At 46.7% G+C, this 21196-nt stretch overlaps 1 protein-coding gene across 3 annotated transcripts in view; it reads left to right on the top strand.

Moving 5' to 3' along the window:
- DLG5 (discs large MAGUK scaffold protein 5) overlaps positions 1-21196 on the top strand; it is a 245975-nt gene that overhangs the window by 159816 nt on the left and 64963 nt on the right. For 2 of the 3 annotated variants that reach the window (XM_063958702.1, XM_063958704.1), the window contains exons 14-18: positions 6233-6336; positions 6565-6657; positions 9747-10670; positions 20508-20643; positions 20761-20905. In XM_063958702.1, coding sequence (XP_063814772.1) covers positions 6233-6336; positions 6565-6657; positions 9747-10670; positions 20508-20643; positions 20761-20905 — 1402 coding nt within the window. The remainder of the gene's footprint in view (positions 1-6232; positions 6337-6564; positions 6658-9746; positions 10671-20507; positions 20644-20760; positions 20906-21196) is intronic. The other variant, XM_063958703.1, reaches the window with a different exon arrangement.

Here is a 21196-nt window from a genome sequence, read left to right as displayed (position 1 = left end):
TGAAAAGTGCAGCGAAAATGGCTTTTCTCCAGTATGTACGTGATCGTTTTTCAACCTATCCAATTGCAAATTTGTGAAAACAGGACTAACTTACCGTCAAAACCAGTGAGAAGTGTAGTTGAAAATGGGGAAACCTGCCTGTACCCCAAATAAACAGACTAGATGGGCAAAGTGGCTGCATCACCTTTTGCATGCTCCTGATCATCTCCATAAAACAGCTGAAATTCACCACAACTGACCCATAAATCATCGTAAATATCCAAGGACTTACCTTTAACTTGTTCTACTCTACGCGGACATCTGATCAAAACCAACGGATTGCATTCCTGCGCTGAGATACACACTAGATTGAAACCTCTGCAACTCTCCACTTAGAAGTCCTTCAGTTTGGAATCTACTGTGCTCTGCATTGGACATCCCAGACAAGGTACTGTGAACTACAACCTATATTTGGCTCCATCCAGCCCCTCACTTAGACATCATTCACCTCTGTTCTCTGAGCAAAAAATAACTGACTTCTTGCATTAATCAACTAATATACAGCATATTCAGGCTCTGAATCACTGAAGGGTCACTGCTCACTTCAATTTGCAAGAGCCATTCCAAAGGACACATGTTATCACTACCCCCCACAAGAAATTTACTTCAAAGGCCTCTCACACTGAGATCTTTCACACCTACACAACAGGAATTGGATTCTAACACCTCTCCACAAGCCTGCTTTTGACTAAATCAGCAACAGAAAAAGCAGTTATTTTATTTACAGTATCACTTGTTTCAAATATACCCATTGTATTAAGGAGCAGCAATAGGTTACAGCAACAACGATTATAGCGATTACAATCTAAGATGGCGCCGCAGATGGCTGCCTCGGAGCTACGCAGCTCAGCCAAAATACCTGTTTCCCCTTGTTTTCCCTTGCCCTTGTCTACCCCACCGGTGACCAAATACAGCAGGGAAGCCCTCCTTAGTTGGAGCGCTCCCGAGGTGCTTACCACACGTCCGGGCCCGTCGGCGGGCAGATCAGCGGCCCTTGCAGCCCTCGCTGCCCTTGCTGCCCTGTGTGGCAAGGATGCAGACGTTGTGGACACCGAAGTGGATGACCGAGCGGCCGCGCCCCCCCGCAGCCCAGGTGGCGACTGGCGGATGGATCACCGGCCCCGGAAAGAGAATGACGGAGGCCCTCATGTCGGCCCTAGTAGAAGGACCTGGACTCAGAGGAGAGGCTGTCGCGCAGGCACCCTAGTGAGGTGGCGGCGGCGAGGGCACCGGTCTGCACTACCCGCGATCCTGCTTTCGAATGTGCGCTCACTGGCAAACAAGTTCGACGAATTGTCCCTCCTTCTGGGCAGCGCAGGGTCAGGCATTACAGGGTCATCTATCCTCTGCTTTACGGAGACGTGGCTGGACGACCATATTGCGGACAACCCGATGTCTCTGCCGGGCTTCAGTCTCTTCAGGGCCGATCGCTCCAAGGTTCTCTCAGGAAAAACGAAGGGTGGTGGCATCTGCTTCTACATCAACGACGGATGGTGCACCAATGTCACGATCATAGGCAAATCATGCAGCCCTCACCTGGAGATGCTGAGTATCAACTGCAACCCTTTCTACTCCCCCCGGGAATTTGCCTCAATTGTCCTTGTGGGAGTGTACATCCCCCCCCTCGCCTGCGCGAACGAAGCCCTGCACCACCTGGCCATATGTATATCCGACATAGAACAAAAACACCCAGACTCTCTGCTTATAGTACTGGGTGACTTCAACAGAACTAACCTGAGCAAGGAGCTACCTAAGTACAAACAACAAGTCACGTGTCCCACTAGAGAAGGGCGCACCCTTGATCACTGCTACACTACCCTCAAGTCTGCCTTCCGGTCTATCCCGCGTGCTGCACTCGGCCTATCTGACCACTGCCTCGTCCACCTACTCCCTACCTATACACAGAAGCTGAGAGCAGTTAAGCCTGTCGTTAAGACTGTCAAGAAATGGACCAATGAGGCCAAGATGAAGCTCCAGGCCTGCTTTGACTGCACGGAATGGGGGTCTTTGAAGCCTCGGCAACCGACCTGAATGACTTGACAGACACTGTCACATCCTACATCAGCTACTGTGAGGACATGTGTGTACCTACCAAGACTTACCGCATTTACAACAACAACAAGCCCTGGTTCAATGCCCAGCTCAGGCAACTTCGTCGAGCCAAAGAGGAGGCCTATTGCAGCGGTGACAGAGCACTATACAACCGTACTAGGAACTCTCTGACTAAAGGAATTAGGCTAGCAAAAAAGCGGTTCTCGGACAAGCTGACAAACGATCTCTCCACCAATGACCCCGTATCTGTATGGAAAGGAATGCAATCCATAACCAACTATAGGAAAACATCAAAGTCCACCGCCATGCACCAAGACCTTGCAGATGAACTGAACCACTTTTATTGCAGGTTCGCAAAAGAAGTCCCCTGCAACCCAAACAATCACCTCTACGATGCCCCGAACACCGACGGCCAACCCCAGGCACTGCAAGTCACCCAAGAAGAGGTGGAGGCATTGTTCAAAAGGACCAAAACCAGGAAAGCTCCGGGTCCTGACGGAGTGTCACCATCTGCCCTAAGAGCATGTGCGGGTCAGCTCGCCCCCATATTCACCAAGATCTTCAATAAATCGCTGAAGCTACAGAAAGTCCCTTCCTGCCTCAAAAGGTCTACTATAGTCCCGGTCCCCAAGAAACCCACTATCACGAACCTGAACGACTACAGGCCGATAGCACTGACGTCTGTGGTCATGAAAACGTTCGAGCGTCTGGTTTTGAATCACCTGAAAACTGTGACTGGCCCCCAACTGGACCCCCTGCAGTTCGCCTATCGCTCGAATCGGTGTGTCGAGGATGCAGTCAACCTGGGCCTGTACTACATTCTACAGCACCTAGACATTCCCGGTACCTACGCGAGGGTCCTGTTTGTCGATTTCAGCTCGGCCTTCAATACAATCGTCCCCAGCATCCTCCACCCCAAATTACTTCGCCTAGGGGTCCCAGAAGCTACCTGTTCCTGGATAATAGACTTCCTGACAGATAGGACACAGGTGGTGAAAGCGGGGGAATTCACCTCTCAAGCGCGGTCCATCAGTACAGGGGCCCCTCAGGGCTGTGTCCTCTCACCCCTGCTCTTCTCCCTGTACACAAATGACTGTACCTCAGAGGCGCAATCAGTAAGGATCATCAAATTTGCCGATGACACCACCGTCATCGGCCTCATCAAGGATGGGGACGAATCGGCCTATAGACGGGAAGTAGACCGGCTGGCCCAGTGGTGCATCCACAACAACCTTGACCTCAACCCCCTCAAAACTGTCGAGATGATAGTGGACTTCAGGAAGAAGTCATCTAGTGCACCTCCGCTAACGATTGCTGACAGTGTGGTATCGCTAGTGGACTCCTTCAAGTTTCTAGGGACCACAATCTCCAGGGACCTTAAATGGGGGTCCAACACTGGCGCCACTGTTGGGAAAGCGCAGCAGAGGTTGTTCTTCCTCAGGCAACTAAGGAAGTTCAACATCCCACAGAAGCTCCTGCTCCTCTTCTACTCCGCGATTGTGGAGTCGGTACTGTGCTCCTCGATACTCGTATGGTACAGCTCCGCCAGCGCGAGGGACATATGCAGGCTCCAAAAGGTGGTCAGAACCGCAGAGAAGATCATCGGGGCCGACCTTCCCTCAGTCCAGGACCTGTACTTGTCCAGAGCTAAAAAGCGGGCAATGAAGATAGTAAAAGACCAGCTACACCCCGGCCACAGCATGTTTAACTTGCTTCCTTCAGGCAGGCGTTACAGGGCTGTCCCCGCCAGATCCACCAGAAGCCTCAAAAGTTTCTTTCCCCAAGCTGTCCGCCTGCTGAACTCCTGAACATTGACTGACTAGACGTACATGTAACTCACTTGTGTCCCTACGGTATACCTATCTGTGTAACTTTACTTGCCCCCCCCCCCCCCCCCACACACACACACACACACCTGCTTACCTGTTACCTACTTGGCTGTTATATAGCAAACCGAAGACAAATTCCTAGTATACGTAAGTATACCTGGCCAATAAAGCTGATTCTGATTCTGATTCTAAAAGCTAAACTAAAATTAGATCACTTGCATAATTATAATGGGTGCACGGGGGCCACGCTGCACACACTGCACCCATTTCTTGAATACTTGCCTCTGTGGCCATTTTCATTAAGTTTTGTGCTTGCACAGTAGAGAAATCGCAGGAAAAATGCCGCCCGCACCATTTTCCCGGAGATCTGCACATGCAAATTATAGTCTAAGCCCTCTAGTGCTCTATAGCGCTGCCAGCAGAGAGGAAGGAGCCAGCACAGAGGAGGCTACACACAGGCCTCCTCCTCTCTTAACAGTGTATCAGACAGTGTATACGTTTATAATGGTGATCATAAAAGTGTTTGAGGTACATAAATTGGATCAGATGGCTGTTATATGAATATTGTTTATTTTAAGTGAAAAAAATGATAGAAAACAAGTGTTTATCAGCAAAATAAGTACTCCAATTAAATTGGGGGGTACATAAAAATGAGTATATATTTGTGTCATTTTAAGCCAATTAAAAAAAAAAAAATGACTTCCACCTGCATGCCTAAAAACACTCACCCCACTCATAAAGCATTCCAATATACAGTACCTGCTATTGTACCCCAATTTCCATAAGTTTGCACTTTTTTTTTTTTTACCACAAAAATGACAATAATTATTGGCCATTAAAAAATAATTAAAAACTGAAAGAGCTTAATTAGTCATTCATGGGGGTGACCCATGGGATCTGAACCAGATTCTGCCATTTTTACCTTAAAATAGGGGTTTTCCTCAGCTTCTCATCTGCTCAGGAGGTGGCGAAAAGAAATTTGTGGCAACCCTATGGCTAATTATCGCCAATAATTTTTTGCAAACAGTTGAACAGCAGCTTTTTTGCGGGTCGTGATAAAAAATGAGGTTTCGCAGCTAATTGACTTCTCCCCATGTCTATTGCCACTAATGAATATATTATAGAACCAGCAATAATATCTAAGATATCCCGCTTCCCCTTCCTTCCACTTATTAAGCTGTAAAGGATTTCATTTAATGAAAGGGCTAGCTCTATACTGATAGGATGTTGAACTTTTATGTGCCCCTCTAGACATTTTCCCACCCCTCCGTAAACCTAGGTGCATGTGTAGTTTGCGGAGGAGTCATCTGAAAGCTTGCACTCTATGGTGCAGAGTGAACTATCTAGGCACTTATTTACAGTGTGCTTTGTAAATTTACGTTCCTACCTTTCAGCCGTTTATCCATTCTGCTGTAAGACATGCATTTTAAAGACCACACCATTCAATGTCCTTTAAATAATCTTGTTTGTTTTGTAAAAAGGGCTCTGCACAAGGCTTCTTTCAGCTAGAAACATCCAGTTCCTTATTTAATGCAAACTTGTGCATGCAAATATTGTGTGCAATGACTTCAAATTTGAACTCGCCAGAATACATTGTCACGTGGGGCTGTAGTTAATATCACGGCGGTCAGAATACCGACGCCGGGATCCCGACCACCGAGAATGCCAACAGCTGCGCCAGGGCTATTCCCACTCGTAGGTGTCCACCACACCCATAGAGTGGGAATAAAACCTGTGCCAAGCGCAGCGAGCCACCGAGCCTGCAACAAGGGGCTTTCTAGCGCTCAGCCCGCTGCCGGTATCCTGACTTCGGTATTCTGACCGCCGGAATTCCATACCCAACCCGTCACGTGTATGTATTGTTTTTCAAATTCCAGTTAAGTGACTTGGTATTAAAGCATATTAAGGGGGGAATTCAATTAGGGCCAGTAGATTATAGCGGGCTAATTGATCCCTCAGAGCTATCCAATTCGTCCCAAAGCAGGCAGTCATTCAGGATTTTAATTCACCTGCCTCAGGGGTTAACGGATGCCGCGACCGCGTTGATGCATGCATCTCTGTACTTTTTCACAGATTCTGTGAGTTGACGCTCGTAAACCCATGTTAATGCCCATTAACACATTAAGTTAACAGGCATTAAATAGGTGATCGGGAGAAGTCAGGAGTCTGATTGAATATCCTTGGGCGTTAAAGCCTGAGGCTACCTCCCGTTTTCACCTGTGATAATTTACTGCAGGTAATTGAATGTGTAACATATTTTTTACTTGTTTATTGTTCATGCTATGAACTCCGTCATTTTCTCTGTGTGGCAGACAGTGGTATCTCTCTGGAGACTGGCGTGTTGGTGGCAGCTGTGATGCCCGGGAGTCCTGCTGCCAAGGAAGGGTCACTCATGGCTGGTGATAGAGTGGTGGCTGTAAGTGAACACTTGTTTTATAGGTTTTTACTTAATATGTCTATAGGGAAATCTGAGAAAAAAAACAAACACATTTCATACAAAGTGACACTAAATTAAACTTTGTTCTAGAAAACTATCATAGAGAGATATTTGATTGCTTAATAAATCAGAAACCTGTCCATTTGGTGACAGTATATGCTAAATTTTCTTTTAGAAAGGGTAATGATCCCTCATTTCTCCCTGCAGATTAATGGTATCGCCCTGGATAATAAATCCATTACAGAATGCGAGGCTCTGCTCAGGAACTGCCGGGAATCACTCAGCCTCTCTCTGGTAAAGGTAATTTAAAGCCCTGGTTGTGGCTTTCAGCCCACTGCTGTAGGGCATGTATATCAAGGGTATTAGGGGGTTGACCATAACAAATGTCTACAACAACAGATCATCTGAAATTGGAGATTATTTGTATCGTAACAGTGCATCTTTTTTTTTTTTTTTTTTTTTACGAAATGCTTTTTAGATCCTAGGATAATAGGGAGAAGTGGAGACTTATACAGTAGTTGATTCTTTAAAAAATGCAGTTATTTTTAGGATAACAAAAATAAAAAAATGACAGTTCTGATTTTTGCTGTGTTTCCAGCGTAAGATATACAGGGCATTAATGGTGGCTTTCCTTCACCTCACATTATAGATCACTTAGTTCATTGGAGTGTAGACAACATTAGATCTAGGTTTTGGTGACTTGTATTTGTATTACAGTGGGTACTAACAAGATGTTAGCCAGCAATTTTGTAAACCTCACATTATTGCTTAGGTAATGCTTTTCCAAGAATTCATATGTGCTTTTATTTTCTATGTATTTACCTGACACAGTCCTACCGGCATAGATCTGGATCGGTTTATCCTGTACCTCTACTTGCAGTGTACTGGATGTTTTAATTTGGCTAGGAGTTAAGGCCATGTGCATTATAAATCAAGGTTTTTGGGAAAGACGTTTTGTTTTCTCTTCCATTACTGACTTATACAACAGCTACAGTAGTCTAGTGCAGGCATCCCCAACCTCGGTTCTTAAAGCACACTAATGGGGGGTACACACGGAGAGATCCGTGCTTAAAATCTAAGCAATCTTGCTAGATTGCTTAGATTTTAAGCACGGATCTGCCGTGTGTATGCCCTCCAGCGATAGCGATGCGCGGCCCCGCGCATCGCTATCGCCGATGCTAGATTGAGCTGCATGCAGGCTCAATCTAGCGGGTCGCTCACTTCACCGTTGTGTGATTTGAGCAGCCCCACGTCGGCTTTCCCCCTCGCTCAGCACATCGCGCTGTGCTGAGCGGGGTGAGAGATGTGTGCTGAGCGGTCTGTGTTAAGATTGCTCAGCACACATCTCTCCCGTGAGTACCCCCCTTAACACTTCAGTTTTAGTGATATCCATGCTCAAGCACAGGTGACTTAATTAGTACCTCACTTTGATTTAACCATCTGTGCTGAAGCCTGGATATCACTAAAACCTGCACTGTTAGTGTGCCTTGAGGACTGAGGTTGGGAATGCCTGCTCTAGTGGCAAGAACAGAAGACAACGTTTTATAATATGGTCTGTAAAGCCATTAGGACGAGGCTTAGTCCATTTTAAGGACTTGTGTGGTTGCTGGGTTTTAATAAAGGAAAATTAAAAAAAAAATACAACATAGTGCTGTGGTTTGCTTGGGTCTGACAGGCTCCCTAAACTGCCGGGCCCCATAGCTAGCGCACTCCTTACACCATCTGTAGTTACAGTTAATGCAGATCTGTGATTATCGCGGGATAAGTCCATGTATAAGTATCCTAGTTAATCGTTCCCAAGTTGGTTATATGTGTAGGAAAGTTCCATTAGGGAATGTCTAATTCCTCAGGGGCTAGTGTTCCGAACCCCCTTAGAACATCCTTGTATCCACTCTGGCACTTGTACCTTATGTAGTCGCTTCCTACTGAATGCCATTGCTGTCCCCAATCTAGCTATCAATAGGGCTTCCTGTCCTGGTCCTTAGTCTCCTGGGGGCAGATGTATTAAGCCTGGAGAAGTGATAAAGTGGAAGGTGATAACGCATCAGTCAATCAGCTCCTAACTGTCATTTTTCAATCCCAGCCTGTAACTTTACAGTTAGGAGCTGATTGGCTGGTGCATTATCACCTTCGACTTTATCACTTCTCCAGGTTTAATACATCTACCCTCACCTGGTGTTCGAATTCCGGTGTGTGCTAGTCCACACACACCGGCCTGGTTGCCACAGTCTCTTCTGGGTGCCTTGAGACTTCCAAGTATGGCAATCCTGCGAGATCATGCAGTTTTGTGCCTCCAGCGTTAGTGTATCCAAATGCTGTACTCTTCCAGTAGAAGAGGAGGCTGTATGTGGGAATTGCGGGAATGGTGTGCTGCAATAATGTGCAATATCCTTGAATGTGTTTTGGCCATTACTGCCCTTTTACAAGGATTGTATAGTTACGCCAGTGAGCCCTGTCGGTGGGCCCTCTTGACACCCGCTGGGCCCTAGGCGACTGCTTTGGTCGCATAGCGGTAAATCCACTACTGCAGGTGACTGCAGTCATTCATTGAGAGGAAAGTTCAGTAACAGACCGTTTTGTCCCTCCTGGAAATGGTCATGTTGGGAGGTATGTTAAACTATTCATTGCATTCTAACTTAACACTGGAAGATAAAAAAAATTTTTATCCCCAAAGGTTTTTGTCCAAGAGATAACGATTATTTTAGCCAAGTATTAACTAGGGGAAATTGTTTCACATTCCCCCCCCCCCCCCAATTATTTTCTCAAGGGCAGCTGTTAAAAATGGGTGGTCTTCAGTATGCCGAATGTCGGAATCCCGGCGCACAGTATACCGGCGCCGGGATCCCGACAGCTATTCTCCCTCGTGGGGGTCCACGACCCCCCTGGGGGGAGAATAAATAGCATGGTGCGCGTAGCGTGCCACCGTGCCCGCAAGGGGATCCTTTGCGCTCGCCACACTGTCGGTATGCCGGCGGTCGGCCGCCGGCATACCATACTACACCCGTTAAAATCAATGTTGTGGCCCTACCATTGCTAAGTATGTGATTGGTTGGTACTTTATCACTGTGCAATTTATCATTCTCCAAGGCTTCATAAATCTGGGCCCACTGTATGCCTTTAATGTACATTCTTCTAGTTGTAATTAGTAGACTGCTTAGTATTTGTGTCTACAAAAAGATTACTACAAATAAAAGTTTTAATGGGTAGTATATATAGTATTATCATTTATTATTTATTTTCCATTTTGCTTTCTAAAATAAAATAATTGATCATAGATAACTTATGTAGTATAAAGCTAAAATTGTATGTAAGAGTAAAACTATGCATAGCATATATGGCTTAGTCCACAGTATAAAAAATAATAATAATAATTTTTATTTATTTTCAAGGTTTTACCACAAAATACATCTTGGAGCGGACAAAGCTTATTTGAAAACATTAAGGAATCATGTCGCGTTCTCCCTCCAAATATTCAGGCTCAGAATAAGAGGAACTTAAAGAATAACAGCTCGACTCAGACTGACATCTTCCGTCCTGACATCCTTGATCACAAAAAAGATATGGGAGATGGTAGTGGATCGGAGAGAGCCCTTCAGCTGAGCTGCCATAGCCATTCTGAGCATAGCTTGGGATCCATAGGTGGAGAGGTATTCATGGGGCGTGGTTATGACTTGCTAGAGGAGGACAGACAGCCACTTGGTTACACAGATGCCATTGCAGATGCACTAGTTGAGTCATCCACCGGCAAGCGGAGCAGTGGCACATGGCCCAAAGTTATGGTCAGCCCTGGGCACTCACAGAGTGAATTCACGGTCTTCAAGAGGCCCAGGCAGAGGAAATCCATCTTTGATCCTGACACTTTCAAAAGGCCTCAAACACCACCAAAACTAAACTTTATTCCACCAGGGCCAGTCATGGCTCATTCACCTCAGTCTTCCAAGGTGGACAGACCACCAACCCCGCCAACTCCTCCAAAACGCAGTGATTCCATAAAGTTTAAACACAGGCATCAGTCTAGTTCTGCTTCGGATTCGACTGTAACCGCTGGCTCACCACCTACTAGCCCTTCACCTGCTTCTCTTACCTCCAGCTCCCAGGAAGCCTCCCACAAGATCCACCATAATAGGGGGATTGGAAAATGCTGCCGAGAGGAAGGGTCTGATTGTACTTTGCCAGGATGTAGAGGGGGTGGGGAGGTGGAAAGCTGCTTGCAAAGGGCAGAAGAGCCTGAAGTGAAGAGGCCAAGACCGCTGTCTGCACCAGCATCTAAGCACCGCATAACACCTGTAGCTATTCCCCATCACACACTGCAAGTGAGTTCTTGTACTGTAGTCTTTTTTTATTTTAGCAGGACCATTTTTATGTTTTATACAAATCCTAGGATAATAATACATTGTCTGTACAGTAGTATGAATGTTGTACATAATACATAAGAAAAGAACAGTTCAGGAGTAATGTATTTTAACAGAAAGTCATCTAGTCAGGGGGCATTTGGGACTTCTGTATTAGGGGAGTTAATGGAAGTTATTTAAAAAACTCACCTGAAACGTTATATATGTGCCACACTGATCTGGGGACTCATCTTTTTCTTTTAGAACAATCACTCCAGATATTTTGGGTTTATTGAATGTTATTCTTTTTTTGCTGTATCCCAACGTTTTATAGGTATCACAACTGTATGTGAAGTAGTGTCATAAATTATGATGAATACACAGTATAATTGAGGTTCATCAGAACATGGGAATTGTGGAAACAACTGCTACAAAACAATATCTGTAATCATATCGGTTATATGAGAGTGAGGCTCCCTAGGACAGCTATTATTTCTCTAGTATCCATAAGGGATATTGGGGAATCTAGTACGATGGGGTATAGTCGGGGTCCAAAGGAGCCAGTGCACTTTAAATTTCTTCAACTGGGTGTGCTGGCTCCTCCCCTCTATGCCCCCTCCCATAGGCAGTTTAGAAAAAAGTGCCCTCAGGAGAGGATGCACATCTCTGCAGCTCCAGAGAGTTTTCTTCATTTTCTTTTAAACTTTTATTATTTTCGGTATGCTGACTGGGCAACAGCATACCTGCACCGTGGGAGTTGGGGGGGGGGGGGGGGGGTCACCGGCCTTGCGAGGTGCACAGCCGTTTCCCCGCTGCAGGACCACCGTCCTGAGGGGTTGTTGTTCAGCGGGGCACTGCGCCTTGGCTGTCACACCCGTCGCACGCCACACACCCCTAACGCTGCCTGAAGGTGACATCGGTGGTTAGCACAAACCAGAGACCCCGCTATGGGGTTCCCCCAGTTCAAAGTGCGGCTGACCACGGGCGCGGCGTACGAGACCCTTCCTGGGGGGGTCCCACTAAGATCCCCCGTGTAGAACTGGCACAACAGGGCTTAACTAGATCTTGTGTGATGTTTTAAGCTTAAACTGAGACTTTTGCCAGTTTAATATGTATTGTAGCTCCGGCGCTATTGGAGGGGGTGGAGCTAGCTCAGAGCAGGTACTGAGGCATTTTGGCACCTTCCTCTGCTTACTGCAGCCATATTCAGCACTTACAGCGCTTTCTGACTCCTCAGCCACGCTGGATATCTGGTACAGGGTGTAGCAAAGGGGGAGAGCTGCTTGTGTACACTATCTGGCTCCTATTTAGGACTGAATTTGTTAGTGTTTACTGTGTTTTAAGAAGCTGACAGTCTCACTGGGGCTGTGCAGCTCAGGTTATGCTGGTGTCCTCTCTCTGTGTCTCCTCTCACATACAGTAGGGCAGGCTTGCATTATAACTGTCTGTGTGTATGTTATTGTGCTTTCTGTAAAATACTGTATGGGTAAACACAAGCTGTGTAGTGTATGTCACACTAGATTCTCTCCATTATCTACTGACTCTGTTTCCTGTGAACAATGCAGTCAATCTTCACAAATCAGTGAAGGGGCGGGGGGTGAGGGTCCAGAACCCCACTGGTTAGGGTCTCTTAAGACTATGTCTGATATGTCATCCCAGCTCACTGCTAATGTGCAGAAAACTCAGCTACTACAACAAGCTGTTGCAGATTTTTCCTGCTAGGGCTAATACGCAGTCCCTCCTCTCTCATGCAGGTACTCAGAAGCGTGGTTTACCTGCTATACTATCTGATACAGATGATGATGTACAGGAGGATAGGGATGATCTGGATCCCGTCAGTCGGGATCCCGATGCTGCTTAGGGTATTGAACCCCTCATTTTGGCTGTAAGGGATGTGTTACAGCTCCCTCTCATTTTTCTTTGTACAAAACAAGCCTAATGTCACTTTCCCTGATTCTACAGAGTTAGATGACTTATTCAAACAGGCCTGGAAAAATCCAGACAAGAAAACTCCCAAGTGTCCAAAAAGTTTTTGCGCACTTTCCCATTTACTCCTGAAGGTAGAAAATTTTGGGAGGAACCCCCTGGGGTGGATGTCTTGGTCTCTTGCCTGTCTAAAAAGGCGGTGCTGGCTGCCCCGGGCTCCTTTACCATGAAAGATCCTGGGGATAGGAAAATAGAGACTACCCTAAAGTCTATATACACAGCAGCCGGTATATCACAGCGACCGGTCATTGCGGGTTGCTGGATGACCCATGCCTTTCATTCCTGGGTCACTCAAATTCAGGGGGGCCTCTCAGAAGATATGCCCTTGGTTACTATGGTAACCCTCCTGAAGCACATTCAGGACACTACCCGTGCCCTGTGTGATTCCCTCAAGGAGATGGGGAACATTAATGCTCGGACATCTGCCATGGTAGTGTCAGCACGCAGGGTCTTGTGGTTGCGTCCGTGGATTGCGGACGCGGAATCCAAACGTAGTGTGGAATCTCTCCCCTTTTCTGGGGAATGGCTCTTTGGGGTTCAATTAGATCGCTGGATTTCCAAAGTTATGGCTGGGAAATCCACATGTCTCCCCTCTGGAGCCCCGCTGGTGAGTTGTTCCTACCCGGGGCCGTCTGTCCAGTCCTTTCGGTCTCACAGATTTCGATCGAAGGTCAGAGGTGCCTCCAATGCGGCTAGAGGCATCAGAGGTAAATCCAGAAAACCTGCAAGCACCAGTTCTCAGGAACAATCCACCGGTTCTGCTTCCACTAAGGCCTCAGCTTGACGGTGCCCACCCACCCCGAGGGCACTTCAGCCGCATCTGGGAGACTTCCTGGTAGGATACCTGGGTCAGAGAGCTCGTTTCTCAGGGCTACAAGCTGTAGTTCGACAGTACTCCCACTCAATGATTTTTCAAATAAAACTTACCAGCTTTGGAGGATATGCAAGTTACGTTGCAACAGGCTATCTGAAAGTTGGTCCAGTCCCACGTCATTGCTCCAGTACCACTACGCAACGTGGCAAGGTGTTTTACTCAAACCTGATTGTGGTGCTGAAGATGGACGGTTTGGTCAAACCCATTCTGAATCTGAAATCCTTGAATCCTTATTTGAGGGTATTCAAGTTCAAAATGCAATACCTGCGAGCAGTGATTGTGGGCCTAGAAAAACCGGAATTTATGGTCTCCTTGGACATTAAAGACGCCTATCTCCATATTCTGATTTGGCCTCCTCATCAGGCGTACCTGATGCGGTTTGACAGAAGAAAAGGGGGGTGTTGTAGGTGCACTGTCTCTAGCATTACTGATATCATACAGCTTAGCATATAATAAATAGTGGAGTTTAGTTATGTATTGATCAATGCGTGAAGCTGCAGCCCCGCGGCAAGGGACTCCACTCTGCTGCAGTACCTAACACTATAGGGGTTCAAACCTAGGGCACTGGACCCCCCAAAAAACCACAGCCAAGCAACCCCAGGGCATCGCAGGGAATAATTATGTGTAGTGAGAAGGATTAAGGGATAGGTGAGAAAAAAAGGGGGTGTTATGGGGTGAATTAATACAAGTGAAAAAAATGTGTAACATGTATAATAAACAAACAGTGAAAGTGCCAAATTAAATGTAATGCTGCGATGCCCTGTTGTCGCCCAGCCACGGCAGTCCAGGAGCCCCGTACCCCAGGAGCCACCCCATTTCTGACCTATTGTTCAGAATAATTGGACTTACCTAGAATTGTGCCATATTCACAAGTGCAGTCATGCTAGGTACCCTAGTTAAAATAAATGAGGGTCAGGTGCGGGTGGGTGCAAGTCTAAGAATGAAGGTGTCTCACTCCTTCAGGTGTGTCTATACAAAACACTTTTAGTTTGCTAGGGAGGGGCCTTAGACTGCACACCTATAGCTGCCAGTAATGTGAGGTGCTACCTACTGAGACTTGTAGTTCTACAGAAGAAAAGGGGGGTGTTGTAGGTGCACTGTCTCTAGCATTACTGATATCATACAGCTTAGCATGTAATAAATAGTGGAGTTTAGTTATGTATTGATCAATGCATGAAGCTGCAGCCCCGCGGCAAGGGACTCCACTCTGCTGCAGTACCTAACACTGTAGGGGTTCAAACCTAGGGCACGGGACCCCCCAAAAAACCACAGCCAAGCAACCCCAGGGCATCGCAGCGAATAATTATGTGTAGTGAGAAGGATTAAGGGATAGGTGAGAAAAAAAGGGGGTGTTATGGGGTGAATTAATACAAGTGAAAAAAATGTGTAACATGTATAATAAACAAACAGTGAAAGTGCCAAATTAAATGTAATGCTGCGATGCCCTGTTGTCGCCCAGCCACGGCAGTCCAGGAGGCCCCGTACCCCAGGAGCCACCCCATTTCTGACCTATTGTTCAGAATAATTGGATTTACCTAAAATTGTGCCATATTCACAGGTGCAGTCATGCTAGGTACCCTAGTTAAAATAAATGATGGTCAGGTGCGGGTGGGTGCAAGTCTAAAGGGCCCTACACACTCGGCGATGCGCCGCCGAGGTGACCGACGGCCGATACGGCCGACGAGCAACCCGGCGGCGGGGGGGCAGTGACGGGGGAGTGAAGTTTCTTCACTCCCCCCGTCACCCGGCTGCATTGAAGTGCAGGCAAATATGGACGAGATCGTCCATATTGGCCTGCATGCACAGCCGACGGGAGATCAGCGATGAACGAGCGCGGGGCCGCGCATCGTTCATCGCTGGAGTCTCCACACTGAAAGATATGAACGAGTTCTCGTTCATTTATGAACGAGATCGTTCATATCTTTCAGAATATCGGCATGTGTGTAGGGCCTATAAGAATGAAGGTGTCTCACTCCTTCAGGTGTGTCTATACAAAACACTTTTAGTTTGCTAGGGAGGGGCCTTAGACTGCACACCTATAGCTGCCACAGGCTATCTGAAAGTTGGTCCAGTCCCACGTCATTGTTCCAGTACCACTACGCAACGCGGCAAGGTGTTTTACTCAAACCTGATTGTGGTGCTGAAGATGGACGGTTTGGTCAAACCCATTCTGAATCTGAAATCCTTGAATCCTTATTTGAGGGTATTCAAGTTCAAAATGCAATACCTGCGAGCAGTGATTGTGGGCCTAGAAAAACAGGAATTTATGGTCTCCTTGGATATTAAAGACGCCTATCTCCATATTCTGATTTGGCCTCTTCATCAGGCGTACCTGCGGTTTGCCCTGCTGGACGATCACTTCCAGTTCCAGGCACTGCCCTTCGGTCTGTCCACAGCCCCGAGAGTATTCACGAAGGTGATGGTGGAGATGATGCTTCAACTCTGGGTCCAGGCGGTCAATGTGGTCCATTATCTGGAGGATCTTCTGATCAAGGCAAGATCCAGGGAGCTTTTGTTGCTCCATATCGACCGCACCATCCGTCTTCTGTCCGACCATGGGTGGATCCTCAACTTACAGAAGTACCCCTGGAGCCATCTCAGAGGCTCCTGTTCCTGGGGATGTTGCGGGTTACTGTGGCCCAGAAGGTATTTCTGCCAGAGGACAAGGCGAAAACACTTCAGGAGATGGTCAGCATGGTGCTCTGACCTACTCGAGTGTCCGTACAGCTCTGCATAAGATTGTTAGGAAAGATGGTCGCCTCATACGGGGCGATCCAGTATGGGAGGTTCCATGCCAGAACCTGGCATGGTTGCACCTCCAGATGCACTGGGTGATTCAGCTGTCACCTGAGGCCAGGAATCTCCTCCTGTGGTGGCTACAGTCCTCCAATCTCCTGGAGGGCAGGAGTTTCGGGATCCAGGATTGGACCCTCCTCACGACGGATGCGAGTCTGAGAGGATGGGGCACTATCACCCAAGGGGCGCAGTTCCAGGGCAGGCGGTCAGCCAACGAAAGCCTCCTTCGAATCAACATTCTGGAACTTCGGGCGATCTACAATGCTCTACTTCAAGCCTCTCCTCTGCTCAAGGATCACGCGATCCAGGTACAGTCGGACAACGCCACGGCAGTGGCACATTTCAATCGACAAGGAGGGACAAAAAGCAGAGCCTGCATGCTTGAGGTGTCAAAGATACTCCTCTGGGCAGAAAGGAATGCAAGAGCTTTGTCAGCAATCTTCATTCCGGGTGTGGACAACTGGGAGGCAGACTTCCTGAGTCGTCACGATCTCCACCCGGGAGAGTGGGTGCTCCACCATCTGGTGTTCCAGCAGATCATCGACCGGTGGGGTTGCCCTTGCCCACAAATAGACATGATGGCTTTTCGTCTCAACAAGAAACTTCCCTGGTATTTTTCGTGACATGGGACCCTCAGGCGAGGGCAGTGGATGCACTGGTGTCGCCTTGGCTGTACCGGCTGGTCTACCTGTTTCCTCCAATTCCATTGCTCCCAAGGGTGGTAAAGTGAATCTGGAATCAAGGAGTCCAGGCAAATCTAATTGCCCCGGATTGGCCTCTGAGGGCGTGGTACGCGGATCTTCTGGACATGTCCGTCAAAGACCCTTGGCCTCTACCACTCAGAAGATATCTTCTTCAACAAGTACCGTTCGTCTACCCGGACTTACGTCGGCTTCGTTTGACAGCATGGCGGTTGAGCGGAACATCCTAGCTCGCAAGGGCCTTTCCAAGAAGGTTATTGCAACCATGGTTCAGGCCAGGAAACCTGTGACGTCAAAACACTATCATCATATCTGGAGGAGATGTGTCTCCTGGTGCGAGGAACGCATGTATCCGCCTGCAGAGTTCCACTTGGGATGTTTCCTGCAGGCTGGTGTGGATAAGGGCATACGTCTGGGTTCCGTTAAGGTCCAGATTTCAGTTCTCTCCATTTTCTTCCAGAAGAAATTGGCAGTGTTGCCAGAAGTTCAGACCTTCCTGCAAGGAGTGCTCCACATACAACCTCCCTTTGTGCCGCCTACGGCACCCTGGGATTCGGATGTTGTGTTGAAATTTCTACAGTCCTTCTGGTTTGAGCCTCTGATGACGGTAGAAGACCAGTACCTCACGTGGAAGACGGTGATGTTACTGGCCCTGGCTTCTGCTTGACGTGTCTCGGAATTGGGGGCCTTATCGTGTAAAAGTCCGTACTTGGTCTTTTAAGAGGACAGAGCGGAGCTCCGGACCAGATAGCAGTTCCTGCCGAAGGTTATCTCCACATTTCACCTGAATCAACCTATTGTGATTCCATCCAGTTCTGACGCTTCAGCTCCTCCGGATGCATTGGATGCTGTGCGTGCCTTGAAAATCTATGCCAAGCACACAGCTCGGGTTCGGAAAACGGATTCCTTGTTTGTGCTCTATGATGCGCAGAAGTAGGGTTGGCCTGCTTCAAAGCAGTCCATTGCTCGTTGGATTAGGCTTGCTATCCAACAGGCCTATGTGTCGGCAGCCTTCCTGTTCCTAAGTCTCTGAAGGCCCACTCTGCTAGATCAATGGGCTCTTCCTGGGCAGCTGCCCGTGGAGTATCGGCCTTGCAACTATGCGTAGCTGCTACCTGGTCGGGGAAGAACACCTTTGTGAAGTTCTACAAGTTTGATACCCTGGCCAAGGAGGATACCCAGTTTGGGTAGGCGGTGCTGCAGCAGTCTCTGCACGTTCCCGCTTGTTCTGGAAGCTTTGGGACGTCCCCATCGTATTAGATTCCCCAATATCCCTTATGGATACTAGAGAAAATAGGATTTTAATACCTACTGGTAAATCCTTTTTTCGTAGTCCATAAGGGATATTGGGCGCCCGCCTCAGTGCGTTGACTTTTCCGCAGGTTCTTTTTCTGTGGTTACCTGTTCAGCTGTTGCTGTTGTTGTTACCAGCTGTTGCTGGTTGTTGTATGTTAGTGGTTTGCTGGTGTGTAAATCTCACCATCTTTTCTGTTATCATGTTCCTTCTCTCATATATGTCCTTTCTCCTTCGGGCACGTTTTTACCTATAACTGCCTGTGGGAGGGGGCATAGAGGGGAGGAGCCAGCACACCCAGTTGAATAAATGTAAAGTGCACTGGCTCCTTTGGACCCCGTCTATACCCCATCGTACTAGATTCCCCAATATCCCTTATGGACTACGAGAAAAGGATTTACCAGTAGGTAATAAAATCCTATTTTTGGTTCGCATGAGCTTGAATATACACCATTTCAAGCAATTGAGACATTTGGAGGTATTTGTATAGAAGTCTTAGGGCTGAATTCAACCACGCATTTACTGCAGATAGCGGTAAATTCACGTAAAGAGTCTATTTAGTTTTCCACTAAAACAGATTCACTGATATTTTACGAATTTCAATTCTGAAACTCTGAGCAGGTGATAAACTTGGGTAAAATCCCTATTTTAAGTTAAAATTGTTGGGATTTGGTTCTGAACCCCTGGGACACCCCTCTGAATGACTAATTGGTCACTTAGAAGTTTTTTTACTATTTTTTTTTTGGCCATTAATTACATGTTATTTTGGGGGTGAGAAAAGTGAAAAATGATAGAAATTGGGGTACAAGGTATGGGATAGGTATATTGGGGTGCTTTATGGGTTGGACAAGTGTTTTTAGATTTGCAGGTGGGAGTAATCGGTCTGTTTGCACTTTTTTGTAAATTTGAAGTTGAATAGGCGAATCACGGGAGTGCGCATACCTGCGAAAATCTTGTTTTCGTGGCAAAAAAGGTGCGAAAATGGAAATAGCTGTAAATTACCGCGATTTTTGCGGGTAATTGAATTTGGATCATACTGGGGAACTTTCATTGGGATATGGTTATGTACCGCCGGTCACTATACCGACGCCGGAATCCCGCCTGGTGGAAAGCCCGATAGTCGACATGCTGACTGACATGGACTATTCCCACTCATGAGTGTCCATGACACCCATAGAGTGGGAATCTAAACACCAGGATCCCAGCGTCAGTATGGTGACCGGTGTTATGCCAACCTCCGGTCACCCATACCCACCCAACCCCTTTCATTTGATTTTTTGTGGAGGTGATTATTATACCTAGCACCCACTAACCACTCCTTTACCAGCTCTGCTAATAATGTTTCCCTATCAGCAATTAGGTTGTCATTTATAATCAAGAGCTCTCTCCTACTAATATGTAAGCTGTCTGATGCACATTATAGGACCTATGCTATATAAGAATTTGACACCGTGGCAACCAGTACCCAATTAATAGACTACAGTGGGGCCACCTTGACAGTGTTTGATGATTCATGGAGGACAATTCCAAGTAGATACCCAATAGAATGAGTACAGTGTTATTTATAGGAACTTAAACAGAGGACTAATAAATTCACACAGGTTTTGCTTGTAACAGTACTTCAATACACACTTTCTTTTTGTACATTTTTCTCTCTAATTTTTAAATTTCACTGACAGGACGTGATATGTCATTTTTTAACATTATGAAATAAAAGGTATTTTGTAAACTTAAAAGTGCGCCTATCATAGACACTCTCTGCTCTTTTGTGTTGTGTATTAACTAAATCCGTGTTTAAGGTAGCACCCCCTTCTGATGCACACATTGTGAAAATTTCTGAATGCAGGGGTACACACATGAGAAATAAAACTTATTGAAGTACACTCTATCCATAAGACTATTCTGCAACTTAAAAAAATACCTGTGTAGTAGGACTCTCATATTTCTAACATGTACTAGATGAAACGGACATTTATGGCTGTAATAGAGATACATTTAGTTTTATTATATGGTAAGAACTAAGTGTAATAAAGAGTGTACATTAGGCAGAGTTCTGAACTGACCTATAAGTCATAGAACATGGTACAGTATTGTGAAGACAAATTGGTGAGCAGATGTTTCTCCAAATCTTGTAGTGACTCCACTTTTCTCACTGTCTCTCTTCTCAGGCCCAGAAATTTCCCCCCAGCTCAGAGGATCGGCTATCTCCTGAACTTAATTATGAATGGGTCCGATTCTCTCCCACGCGTTCCCCCCGCCATAGCGATATTTTTGCAGCTTCATTGTATGGATCTGGGATGTCGGGTAAGTTCTTCAGCTTAACTGTCAATTCAATAGCTTTTATTCTGAGAATTTGGTTTTAATACTGATGCGTAACTGATGTCCACTACCTAAAATCTACATCATATGATTTTGTTTCAGGTACTGTACCCCGAAGTCTGGCCCCATGTCCTGCTGTGACAGCAGTTTTGAGAAACCCAATCTACACCGCTTGGAGTCATCGGGTCCCTTCTACTAACTGCCCCTCCTCTACAGGCCAGGTCTGCTCACAGCACCTGCATCAGAGGTACTACATTAAAACGACTCCGTATTCTATAGCATTCTTCCACCAGGCAGAGTAGTGGCTTTAAATCTTACTACTCTGATGTACAGCAAAGGGAAGCCCCTGAAAAAGTGGAATGTGATGGATAATGTGCTGTCAGATTGAGTGATCTTACTACTTCAATCAACGTGTTCTTAAATCAAGTGTGTGACCGAGGAATTGAAGTAAAGAAAAATAGTGCACACTAGGGGGTCATGCCACATTGGTACCTCTGCTACTTTTTGTTAGAAGCACCATAGGGAGGTGAAATAAGGT

This window comes from Pseudophryne corroboree, chromosome 3 (genome assembly GCF_028390025.1).
Source record: "Pseudophryne corroboree isolate aPseCor3 chromosome 3, aPseCor3.hap2, whole genome shotgun sequence".
In the NCBI taxonomy this organism is placed as follows: Eukaryota; Metazoa; Chordata; class Amphibia; order Anura; family Myobatrachidae; genus Pseudophryne; species Pseudophryne corroboree.
This window is presented reverse-complemented; position numbering and strand designations above follow the sequence as displayed.